We start from the raw sequence: 12,780 nt of genomic DNA on the forward strand, positions 1-12,780 counted from the left end.
GTGGTAGTATTGCTTGAGGCCGGGAGTTCAAGACCAGCCTGGGCAACGTAGTAAGACCCCCATCTCTAAAATAATAATAATAATAATTAGCCAAGTGTGGTGGTGCAAACCTGTGGTCCCAATTACTGGGGAGGCTGAGGGGGGAGAATCACTTGAGCCCAGGAGATGGAGGTTGTAGTGAGCTAGGGTCTACCACTCCAGCCTGGGTGCACTCCAGCCTGGGTGACAGTAAGACCTTGTCTCAAAAAAAAAAAAAAAAAGAAAAGCTATAGATTGGTGACTCCTACGAAGATAGATGGAAATGTTCTAAATAAAACACACTTAGGATCTGGCAATATATATATTTAATGTACTATTCTAACCAAATAGAGCTTAATCAGATAGCTTGAGAATGATTTAATGTTAAGAAGTCTGTTAATTGCATTATCTCAATAATCGTTGAAGAACTTTATTATTTTCTCAACAAATCCTGTATTTGATTTACAAAATTGATATTCATTACTGTACTGGTGAGACTAGGAATGTAATAAAAGATTATGTGCCCAAACCAACAGCCAACATCATGCTTAATGGTGGGTTATCAGAGGCGTTCTGTCCACACACCTAGGAGTTAGACAGGAATTGCGTGTATTACCGTTGTTACCCTTGGTGTTGGATGTTGTTTGAAGGTTCTTGCCATTGAAATAAACCAAGAAAAAGTAATAAGATAGAACTGCAGGAAGGAGACAAATAACAGCTTACTGATGATTTGACTACTTATTGGAAAACTCAACTATCAGAAAAATTAGTAAAACAGAAGATATTTAAGTGCCAGTTAGAAAATAAATGTCTACTATCCAGAGCTTCCTGCATAGCCAAGTAGCCAGCTAGGAAATGCAGTGGGAGAAGAGATCTCATTCACACAGCAACAGAAATCATAACAGCCAGGAGGAGATGTCACCAGTGGACAGGAGGTGAAGGGAGGGATGACAAGATCAACTGCTCTCAGCTAGGGTGATCCCTTGCCTTGGATGAGTCAGGCACACGGTGGTGAACAGCACAGACACCCTGCTAGAAGTCTGGTAGCAGGACTGGGTGAAAAGCACCTCATAATCAGGAAACCAAATGATAAATGTCATGAAGAAAGACAACCAGGAGGAGTCTGTGGAACTTTGTAGTTTTAAATAGTGGGGATAGGGAGGGTCTCCAAGGAGGCAACACCCAGCAGGGGCAAGAAAGGAGCCATGGAATGTGTCTGGGGAAACACTTTTCTGGGCCAAGGGAGCCAACAGTCCTGACCATGACCCGTCAGAGGCAAAGCCAGGAGGCCATTATGGAGGCGGACCTCGCCGAGGGAGCATTTTAGAAGGGCCAGAGCTTGCTGAAGGCGCCTGGGTCCTTGTCAGACTCCAGCTTTCCCTCAGTCAGATGGGGAAGCAGAGGATGTGATTAGGAAAATGGCGTGATAGTTTGAAGAGGGCCGTTTCTGCTGCCATTTTGAAAATAAACTTACTTGGGGGAATGGGAGGTTTCAGGGAGAGCAGTTGGAAGCCTGAGTGCTCACCTAGCAGGAACGAGAGTGGCGATGGCAGTGGGGAGGAGTGCTCGGGCTCCTGCACCTATCCTGATGGCAGAGCCCACAGGCTTAGCTGACAGACGTGGGATGAAGGAAAGGGAAGCCTCTTTTGCTCTTCCCACAGCATTGCAGTGCAATTTCATGCAGAAGTCCAAGCAGGTTTCAGGACAGTTGTGTAAGAAGCTATGGACAAGAATGTCTTAAGAAAATGGAAAATGGCATAGAGGATTTGCACTGTAGCTAAGACTTCATGCAAGGCCATGGCAGCTGAAAGCATGTTCTGGTGCTGGGGCTGCATGGCAGAGCCAGGAGCCCAGGATCCAGCACACCGGGCACTGACCTGGTACCTGGTCATCTTTGCATGTGGAAAGGTGGCATTTCCAGTTATTGACGGGTGAATGCTGGCCTTTTAGGGAAAAAATATATTAGAATTCCATACAGAATAGAGAATGAAGATGAGAGGTTAAAGGTTTTTCTAAGGCATGAAGAGCCGTGGGGGCAGCCTGCACTTGTTCTGTTTGTCCTATGTCCTTCACATGCAGTAACTGTTCACGCCTCACAAAAACCCTATGAGGTGGAGACCTGCCATCAACCCTTCCTGCACGGGCGCCACCGAGGCCCTGAGGTTAAATCATTTCCCAGAGTGTGTCAGCAGAGGCACAGCCGCAGAGACGTGTCTGCACAGAGAGCTTTCCACATCACCAGCAACAGCGTGAGATCATTGTGCAGAAGGTCATAAGGAGTTTGGCAATGAGCAAGATGCAGCCGGTTGGTGCTCACAAGGACACTGGTAGATCTAACTGAGGGCCAGGTTGGCTGGGCCTTCCTGGGTGACAGGAGCCCAGTGCTGGCCTTGGTGCACACAGCGTGTCCTTGTGCTTTCTCAGGAGAGCTTCAGTGGGGACACACTGTGATGTTTCTGGAGGGTCATTTGGTGGTGTGTTCAGGAGCCAAAAAATATGCATAATATTCAGTCTTACAATTACATTTTATGAATTTATCTCAAGGAAATCCCAGGGATCTGTGTGAAGCTGCACATGCTGCTGCTGCTCAGTGCGGGACTGTTTAAATATTTGTAACTCAAATGTCCAGAAGAACTGCACACTCTGTGCATGTTTTTAGTACGTTCGTATTTGTAAGAAAAAGTGGGTGTGCTGAGAGACAAATTTGTGTGTACATTTACCTGGAAACAAGCAGTAGTACACATATGCGTGCATGAAGTGGTGTTTTCCTGAGTGTTAAGTTGTGAATGTTTTGTTATGATCATTTCTACTTTTTGTATTGGAAAATACTTTGTGTAATTAAAACGTGAAGATGGAGCTGCCATCAAAATGGTGAGCAATAGAGCACTGTTCCTCCTGGGGTGGCCTGGTGGGCCTGAGGAACTCATGGGGTGATGAGAAGTGGCCTCGAGTCCTTTCTTTCCAGGGAACTGTGGGGACGAGAGCTAGAGGGAGGAGGCAGGTTAAGTATGTGCCCGCCTCTCTATGACTGGCGCACTGTTGTGGCCACCCCGGGACCCCCTGAACCTGGTGCAGTGCTGGCTTGCTGGCCCCAGCCTAGGGAGTGGGCCCCTGCGGGCGGAGGGTGAGGTGGCTGTGCTGGCATTGCAGCTCAGGCATGCACATGCTAGAGTATTCCAATGGGTGATCAGGTTGGATGGAGCCTTGAAATTAAGTCAGTGATCAAATTTTTATAATCTTTTTGTTTCGCTTTAAAACAAAAATCTTTGCACACCTAGTCCAAGTTTTCTTCCCTTTCTTCCCGTTGCTGCCATGATGAAAGCAGAAGGGACCACCCTGCAGGGAGAGCAGCAGGAAGGGAGGTGCGGGCAGGGGCCCTGGGTCAGCAGGAGCAGCCAGCCTGGAGGTGCACCCCCATTTATTCCTCATTCTGGAAGAGATTTCTAGTCACATGCGTGTGGCTGCTGTGCCACGTGTATCATGAGGTGCCCAGGTGGGTTTGGATTTGGATGAGGGCATCTTTGAGGATGCAGGGGCTTTGTCATACCTTGTGGGCCCCATGTACACCCCTGGGGCTAGATGTGGCCTATAACAGGGGAGGGTGCATGGGTCTCTCAGTTGGAGAGGAAAGCAGATTACAGACTTGTCAAAGTGGGAGCTGTCTGCTCTTGTGTTTTCTTTAGGGGCAGGAGGATTTTGCCCAGCAGTCCATCATAGCTCCCTCCACACCACTGACCCTTACGTGTCCAAGGTCGGAGCCGTGGCAGGTCAAGGGTGAGCGAGGTGCAGTTGTCTGTGAGCAGCTGTGGAGGGGCCTTTCCTGTTTACACTTCCTGTGAGGGTCTCAGACCCCTTGCAGGCTCTGGACATTGCTTCCTAGAGGGGCCTGGGCTCCTTTTGTCCTGTGAGTAAAGCTTCAGTTTTGATGGCTGTCGCAGGGAGAGCTAGAAAGGTGCTTGGTGGCAGTTAACTTCCTGCCGCAGAACTGGGTGTGACCCCACTGCTGGAGAATGGGCTGCAAGCCAGGTTTCCCACACTTGCATGAGTGAGCGCCATGGCCCTTCTCCACAGAGCGTCCTGCTGTCACTTTGGTTTCTGTTAACTTTTACGCCTTTCTTGTTTCTTACTCTACTTTCCTGCCTGGAGCACACAGCCCCGGCTCCCTTTCCATCTGCATGGCAGACACCTGGCCTCTGTAGGTCCAGCTCATTCCGTGTCCCCTTTCGGTTGTCCCTATGTCGCTGTCAGCTGACTGAGGGTGAAGGTCGGCCTTGGCAGCCCAGTGGGAAGTCCCTTGACTCCTGTCCCTCAGTGGCAGGTGTCCAGCCTTTGGGAAGAGGAAGCTTCTATTTAACAAATAAATGGAATCGACTTTGCCACACACAGCCAGAACAATGATTTGTAGAGCCAGCCTGCTGAGAGAGTCAAAGCGTCAGTCGTAGGGTCAGGACCGCCAGGTGAGGTGTGGCTCCACCTGCAGTAGCCTGGGGCAGGTTGCCTGGCCTCTGGCTTTAGCATCCCCTTCTGCGAAATGGGGAAAGTGATGGGACCTGGCTTTGTAGGGTGCTTGTGAGGACCTACGGGGGTTCTTGCAAAAATACTTGGCCCAGGGCTGACTAAAAGATTCAGAGATGCTGGGCGTGGTGGCACACACCTGTGCTCAAGAGGCCAAGGTGGGAGGATCACTTGAGCCCAGGAATTCAGGTCCAGCCTGGACAACATAGTGAGACCTTATCTCTTAATAAAAAAAGTAAAAGCTTTGGTAATAGTTTTAAACATATATTTTGTTCATTACATCTCCTTCTGTACATTCAACATTTTGTCGGAACAAAGTAAAGCAAAGAGTGGCAGGGCTTTGTATGTATGTGGTTTCAGAGCTGCTGACCTCTAGGATAGGATCCCACTACATTTACTCTTCTGAGGCCTCTGGAGCTGGCTTTGGCTGCCCTGTGCCACGCCCTGCGTTATGTGCAGTGCCTGTGGACCTGCCCTGCTTGCATGCTGCCCCGTCCCACCCCCCGCCCGGGCAGTTCCTGCTCCTCCTGCCATGTGGATGCTGGCCGTTGCTGTCTGACTCACATCCTTGGAGATGCTGACCCAGGCTCCTCTCAGCACTTCCAGCTAGGTTTGGCAGTGGGAACATTAGGGGGATACTAGAGGGTGTGTGGCAGGAGGCAGGGCATCACTTGCTCTGCTTCCGTGGGAGTTTCATGGCGATGGCTGTCTGCCCCCATGGCTGTGGCCCCAGTTCTTTCTGGGTGGCCCCTGCTGTAGTTCTGCTATGCGCTGTCCCTATTCTGGACTCTGGTGACACCACCCCTTCCCTAGTCCCTCCGGCCCTAGGGGTGGCAGCCCCACGACATGCTGGTCTCTGGTGCTTGCTTCTTAGTGCATGGCTGTGCCATGCCCTGATGCCTGCCCTGGATGCCTGTGTGGAATGCCCAGAGTGTTCTCGGCAGGGTCCCCGCTGTGATCAGCTCCTCAAGGGTGGTACCTGTGTCACAGACACTTTGGGGTCCTGTCAGTGGCCTCTCGAGGCTCCCAGGGTACCCTGCACTTTCTCATCCCTCGTTGCTCATCCATTGTGGGTTTGTCTGTGTGCTGCAAAATGCACAGCTGTATTGAGTGCACCAGCCAGCAGCTGAGAGCTCCATGGGCAGGGCCACCATTGTGGCCGAGCACCTGCCGCGCAGTGGAGGGGCAGTACACACTTGTTGAGTGGATGATGAAACTTGGGCAGACCTCAAGTAAAAGCTATTAAATTCAATGTATAAAGCTAACATACCCTGGTTCTAAAACTTGACAAAGGTGTGATAACTAATGAAGGCATACGGTATGCCCTGCACAGTTCTAAGCCTAGCACGTCTACATCTGTTACCCCATTAGTCCTTGCAACAATCCTATGAGGTGTAGGTCCTTGTGTCCCCACTTTTCTGAATGAGGAAGCTGAGGCAGGGAGAGTTTAGCCAGGGCTGCATAGCTGGTGAGGGCAGGGGTAGGGGCAGGATGGAACCCAAGGCCGGCTGCCCTCAGAGCCGTTACTCAGCCTGTTGGCCACGTGGTATGCAGGAACACTGTGTCTCACTTCCAGCAGGTGAAGCAGGCATGGGAATCCCAAGTGAAGTGCCAGCACATGGACAGCGGGCGAGGGTGATGTAAGGTGAGGCAGCCCGTCAGCATGATTTGCCACAGCAAATGCTACAGGAGATGTGCAGGGTCCCCAGAGGCAGAACAGGGCAGTTGATGACATTCATCACCTGCTGCTGATTTGAAAACATCATAAATACGAATCAACTAGGAACCCAGAAGATTTCCCTAATACTAGAGAGCAGCCAGCTGTCAGTGGCATTTTCAGTGGAGAGATGCTGGCTGCATTCCCCACAAAGCTGGAGGAATAGTAAACCAAACCAGCTGCGCAATCTATTTGACACTTTTATGGAAGTCTTTATTTTTAAAGAAATAGATAATCAAATAGAAAGGAGAGAATGATGATTACTTAATGACAAAGTCATTGTCAGGCTTAGAAAACCCAGGGGAATCAACTCAAGCAATTAGAAATAAGAAGGATCGATAGACAGCTAATTGCACAGTACACATTTGTATATATAAAATGAATAGCTTTTCAAATAAGAGTAATTGTGAAAAACTGACCTCATTCGTAATGACAGTAAAAGTAATAAAATATGCCAGGCTCACTCATGACAAGTGTGCTCCGAATGGGTAAGGTCCTATGTAGGGTCTGCCAGCTGGAGATGCCCAATTCTTGTTCACTTACACACTTTATTCATTTCCTTTAAAATCCTGAGTAACTTAAACACCTGTCCACTTTAAGTTCATCTGGGAAGGTAGCTTGGCAAGAATACCCATGAAGGCTGTGAGAGAGGAGGAGGCAGTCGGCGACTCAGGGCCTGCCAGATGCCCTGGAGGAGAGAGTGCCCCTGCGGAACAAGGGACCTGTTGTGTGAGCAGCACATCCCTAAGCAAAGGGTGAGCGCTCAGCACAAGCAGGGCTGGTCATGTGGGTTTACTCTGGAAAAGATCAGTGTGGGTTCCTTACGTTTTCTCGCCTGTAGCTTCACCACCCAAGAAAAACTACTTGCAGTGTTTCAGTGTTAAACATTTCCCTACACAAATGACTTGTTTTTGAAAAATGATAAACATTTTTATCTGCTTTTTGTTCTTAATATGAATATATTTCCTTGTGGATAAGTATATTAACATATTATCTCTTTCTAAGAGCTATGCTGAACTAACCCTGTCAGGGACTGAGTGACTTAAGCCCCAGTGCCCTCTGATCTCCCACCCTTGGGAGAATTGGGAAAATAGTCACATACTTCCTGTTCTAGTGAGGATCTCAGTAGAGGAAGCTTACATGACCCCCTGTGGTTATCAGAGGAAGGACCTGAGCTTCGTCTGTGCAGATCCTTTTTCTGGGCACTTGGCTGGCTCTGAACTCTGTCCTGTGGCGGCCACTGCGGTGCTCCTGGTGTGGGGATGGCATGCTGTTTGAGCCAGGCCCAGTGCTGTTGACCTCACCTAATTCTCGTCATGGCACGGCAAGGTGAAAGCAGTGTGGCAATCTCCATTCACCGCAGATCCATGGAAGCTGAGTCACATGGCTGGATCGTCCAGCTCCCAAGCCCGGGCCCTTGACTGCTTTGTGTTTACCTTCATACCCAGATAGGACTCTTCCCTAGAGTTTCCTTCCTTGCTTCCCAGGAGGTTGCTTGGTATTGGGTTTATACTGTTCCTCTCCCCACTCCTACAAGTTCTCTAGCACAAAAAAGCATTTTGGATAACGATTGAAAATATTGAAGCAAAATTTAGTTCAGTGTTGTTACCTTGTTCTATAAGGGTTTGCGGTTGTCCATAGTGAGAAAGGAATTTGATTTTTCTTGTGACTGTTTATTAATTAAATTGGTCATGTTGCATTTGATGCCATGGCGCCCTTTACTAGTGAGGACGCAGAGCTGCATGGACATTCTGAGGACGTGGTGTGGACCCCATTTGTTTGCTCTGGCATGTCTTTAAGCATCCCTAGATAAACATACTTGCTTAGTTAACCCAGGAAGTTTATGATTAACTTTCAGCCATCTTAAATGTTCACGACATAATACCAGGCTTCGGGGTGTACCGTCAGGGGTTCTGACCCTAGCCAGGCCTGGGGGACAGCTCAGCGACTGGGGCTTGGCCCCTCCTCCCCTGGCTGCCCTGTTATCTCGCAGCCGTTGGCCTGGACCCCTGCATCCTTTCCAGGCTCGTCTTCCAGGTGCAGTCCTTGCTGGAACGGACTCCCTGAGAAGGGGTGTCCAAGCTCATCTGCGGCAGGTTCTCCCCCTCACCCACAGCTGCCCTTCTGCTTGCCAAAAAACGGGGAGGCTGTAACTCTCCACCAGACTTCTACCGCAGTGTGTTGCCTTGGAGTGCACACAAAACAGGATATCCTTCCAGAGCACCAAACCCAGGGGCAGGTCCAAATACTGGTTTCAGGGAAGCATCCTGTAGAGTAATACTGACATCAGAACTTTGATGAGCTGGGCTCGCCAGCTTACCCTTCCGTGCAGAGATGTGTCTAGGGGTGGATGCTGAGCTGTTCTGCTTGAGGTACATCAGAGAGGGGCCATGGGGCATGGATGGACATCTCTCGTAGAAAGTCCTCACCTTTGCCAGCCCTCTGCTGTTGTCAAAGAATGCATTACTTTTAAGGAAAGAGCCCTATGTATGTATAAGCATGAGCAGTTCTTTTCAACTGTTGACTTTTTATCCCTAGACGAGTTGTTAGCTGGGAAGAAAAACACCTTCTGATGCTAAAACAGTACGAATTAGTGGTGGTGTTTCTTCTCAGTGTAAGACTACCTGAGACACCAAATTTAATGTGTGGATCGAAAAGAGAAATTCCTGTGATTTTTTTTCATGTTGTATGCTAATACAGAAGTTAAAACCAATTTAGCTTGTCATGAGATATTCTAGCTATAGCCTATCTTTTTCCCTGTTGTAAAAGTAATACAAGTAAATTATGTTAATAAAGATAGAAAAATTTTAGTTACTAACTGGTTTAAGTTAGTACACTGGGAAAGTGTAACCATGTCTAGCGACATTAGTGGAATTATTTCTGATTTTGCACATAATTCTGAATTTTCCCATGATTCGAATGGCACATACATGCTTGCACACATTTTGCAAAGGAATATTAGGATTTGGTCACATCTCTTGCTTTATAGGTAACTTAGTGGCCTACATATATGGCATTGAATCATGATAAATGGCTCAGTTTTATCTTGTTTGTGTTATAAAACTTGATAATAAATATTTGATATATATCATTTAAATCTTGCCTGCTTTTAAAAGTAATCTGGAGAGATACACTATTCACTGCCTTCCTTAATTTATTCTACAGTGGTTTTCATAATATTTCTTTTTTTTTTTTTTGAGATGGAGTCTCGCTGTGTTGCCTAGGCTGGAGTGCAGTGGCACGATCTCAGCTCACTGCAAGCTCCGCCTCCCGGGTTCATGCCATTCTCCTGCTTCAGCCTCCCGAGTAGCTGGGACTACAGGCGCCCGCCACCACGCCTGGCTAATTTTTTGTATTTTTAGTAGAGACGGGGTTTCACCATGTTAGCCAGGATGGTCTCGATCTTCTGACTTCGTAATCTGCCTGCCTCGGCCTCCCAAAGTGCTGGGATTACAGGCGTGAGCCACCGTACCTGGCCTAGACTAACAACTCTTAACATGCTTAGACATGATACTGACCACACCAACTATGCTAGCAGTACTTAGCATTGACACTACCTGTATTAACTATGCTAAAATATTAAGAAACCATACTGACTGTACTAACTACACTGAAAGGTTAAGCAACCATACTCACCATGCTAACTATGTTAAAATACTAAGCAATGATACTGACTGTACATTTATGCTAAGATGCTAAGCAACACTACTGTTGCTTGTGTCTGATTACCATACCATCTGGCAAAAAAATGTATGATGTTTTTACATTTTTAAAATCAAAATCCTGGTGGTTTTTTTGTTTGTATGGTTGGTTGTTTCAACCTCTTAACTCTTGGTTTTTTCTGTTGAGTGATTTTACGTCTCTTGGCTGTGCAGAATGACGATTAATGGAAAGGCTGTCTTCCCCATAGACCTCGGTGAGGGCGGACCTGACTTGTAGATTGTAGATTGGGTGTGCTCGTTTTTATATTTCATTTTAGGCGCCTCACAGTCTACTCAGAGAAAAATAAAAGAAGGCAAAATGAGTCCTCCCCATTTCCACGCAAGCCAGAGCAGTTGGTTGTGTGGGAGCCTTGTGGTGCCCAGCGGAGGACGGCCAGGACCAGCTCCACCTGCTGGGGTGCAGTGCGGGGCGCAGGGCGTCCAGGTCCAGCTGGTGCAGGTGAGAGCTGGCGAGTCACACAGGCCAGCTGTAGGTGGGGTGGGAGGGTCACACAGGTCTGAGAAGTGTGCAGCATGCCGCAACCCCTGCCCGTCGCAGCACCCCCTGCCTGCCGCTTGCCCATCCTCCCCTGTAGACTGCCCCAAGTCCTGTCTCCTCACAGCCCAGCTCCTCCCTTTTTCCCAGCCTGTCCTGCTGCATCTGCTTAAGCTCTGGGTGTTGCTGGGACCGTGCATCCACTTCCTGACCCTGTCTGTGCACGGCCCTGCGTCTAGCCCCAGTGCAGCCTGCCTCCCTGCCCGAGGCCCCCAGGGCTGTTTTGCAGCAGGGTGAGATCTGTTTGAGGCCACCCTGCCCTTCTTCTGCAGGGCTGGGGCAAAGGGGCTCTGCAGGCCGCCTCAGCCACCCCATTTCTAGGGCGGCCTGCTTGTGGTGGACTAGCAGCCTTTCTATGCTGAAGGTGGTGGGGGTCTTTTCAGTGTTGTTCTATTTTCTTTCCTATGAAACGGAGCCCCTCCAGGGCAGGCCCAGGCCCCTCCCAGCCTGTCTGGGCCACAGATACCTGCAGCTGTGGCCAGTTTCCAGGGTTTTGAGGACACCCGCTCCAGCAGCCCTGAGCACACCTGCATCTTCAGTCTCAGTTTGAGGGGCTGGAATGGGGAGGGAAGATGATTTGGAAGGATTTGGGGAGAGAAGAGATATACAAGCCAGGGCTGTCTTGGTTTGGCCCAGGTGTGTGCCCCTTTCACCACTCCACTCTGTAGATTCCCTGTGGCAGAGGATGCGATTGCAGGCCCCACGGAAGTGCGGAGGGTGGAGCTGACGCTGGCTCTGAGTTGGGAAACAGGCACGCTGTGGGTTCATAGTCCTGGGAGAGGCTTAGCAAGGAAACAGGACCAGGCCTGGGGCTCAGAGAGGCAAGAGGAGGGATGGCCTGGGCAGAGGTGGGCTGGGAAGGGGGCAGGGAGGAGGCTGCAGGCAGCTGGGGGTGGCCCTGTGCTGATTGGAAGCTAGCAGTGAGCATCAGGTGGGGGCTGAAGCTTGTCTTAGGGATGGGCAAGAAGAGCACTGGTCCTTTCTTTCCAGCTTCTGAAGAGGTAAGAACTCTCCAGGAGCAGGAGCAGTGGAGGGGGAGAACCGTCCAAGGAAACAGTGCCTCAACTGGCAGGGCAGAGGTACAGAGGCAGGACCAGAGGCTTGGCAATAGGAGACGGTAGGGAAGCTGGCGCCGCTGGCAGAAGAGGAGCAAGTAGGGGGTATACTTTTAAGAGACGCCTGATTAAACCTGGGTTTGAGTTCTTTTTCTGCCCCTTACTAGCTAGTGTAGTTCTGGTTACTTAAGCACTCCAGGCCTCAGTTTTGTCATCTCTGAAATGGGAACAGTAGTGCAGTCCTTGACACACAGGAGCTTCTCAAGCAGAAGGAATGAGAGGTACAGGGCAGCAGCACCAGGAGCTCTGCTTTGGGATGTGAATGGCCATGGGTGGACATGCAGGTGCAGGACAGGTGAAGTGTGGGACAGATGAAGTTTCTAGCCTGGACTGTGAGGGGCCTGACAGCCTCCCCTCCCAGGAGCCCCTCCACCTGCCCTGGTCCTTCCAGCTGGCCTGTAGGCAAGCTGGGGCATGCAGGGAAACCCCTCTCTGGGGCCCGAGGATTTGCTGGAGAGCACTGTGGGTACTCGAGGTTGGTGGGGGTGCAGGGGTTGCCCGGGCACCCACAAGGAGTTGAGGAGCGTGCCTTAGGAGGGAAATCGGTATTTGGGCTGACTGAGGGGAGGAGCTGGACAGCGGAAGGTTCCAGGCCCAGCAAAAGCTGCTGGGATCAAGGTGAGAGAATAAGCACCAGGTGGGAACAGGTAGTACCCAGACCCCATAAACAATTCCTGCTGGGTCCTCAGGCCTCCCTTGGAATACAGAGGGTGGGCTGGTTCTGCCACGCATTGCAGTTGGAGGAGACTTCTCGGGTGAGGCGAGGACTGTTGCTGCACTCACAGACATGTGACAGGCCTTTCTGTGTTGCCTCCCCAGGATGACCCCTCCGGCGAAGGTGTCCTGCCCTCAACCCGCGGCCCAGCCGCCTTCCTCCCCTTCCTCACTGTGGACCTGCCCGTCTACGTCCTCCAGGTCTGGATGGCTTACTGCCCTTTGTTTTTCTTATTGAGACTCACAGAGCCTTCTACTTCTGGAAGGCTGGCTTCACAGCTGCAGGCTGGTCACTGAAGCCGCGTGGCTTGGGAGGCTCAGCGGGTTGGTTGCCAGGATGTCTTGCTGCCTTCTGGAGAAGGTGGGTGAGTGGAGCTCAGATCTGCAGGACACTGCAGCTCCTGCTGGTAAACAAAGCAGGAGAAGTTAATACGCTCTTGAAAG

The 12,780-nt window shown here is 50.1% G+C and overlaps 1 protein-coding gene across 1 annotated transcript in view; it reads left to right on the top strand.

The window, feature by feature from the left end:
* Positions 1 to 12,780, top strand: part of ZXDC (ZXD family zinc finger C) — a 37,656-nt gene that overhangs the window by 23,086 nt on the left and 1,790 nt on the right. Inside the window, exons 8-9 of the mRNA XM_050781631.1 lie at positions 10,230 to 10,411; positions 12,442 to 12,537. Coding sequence (XP_050637588.1) covers positions 10,230 to 10,411; positions 12,442 to 12,537 — 278 coding nt within the window. The remainder of the gene's footprint in view (positions 1 to 10,229; positions 10,412 to 12,441; positions 12,538 to 12,780) is intronic.

The sequence above is a fragment of the Macaca thibetana genome, chromosome 2 (assembly GCF_024542745.1).
Source record: "Macaca thibetana thibetana isolate TM-01 chromosome 2, ASM2454274v1, whole genome shotgun sequence".
Taxonomy (NCBI): Eukaryota; Metazoa; Chordata; class Mammalia; order Primates; family Cercopithecidae; genus Macaca; species Macaca thibetana.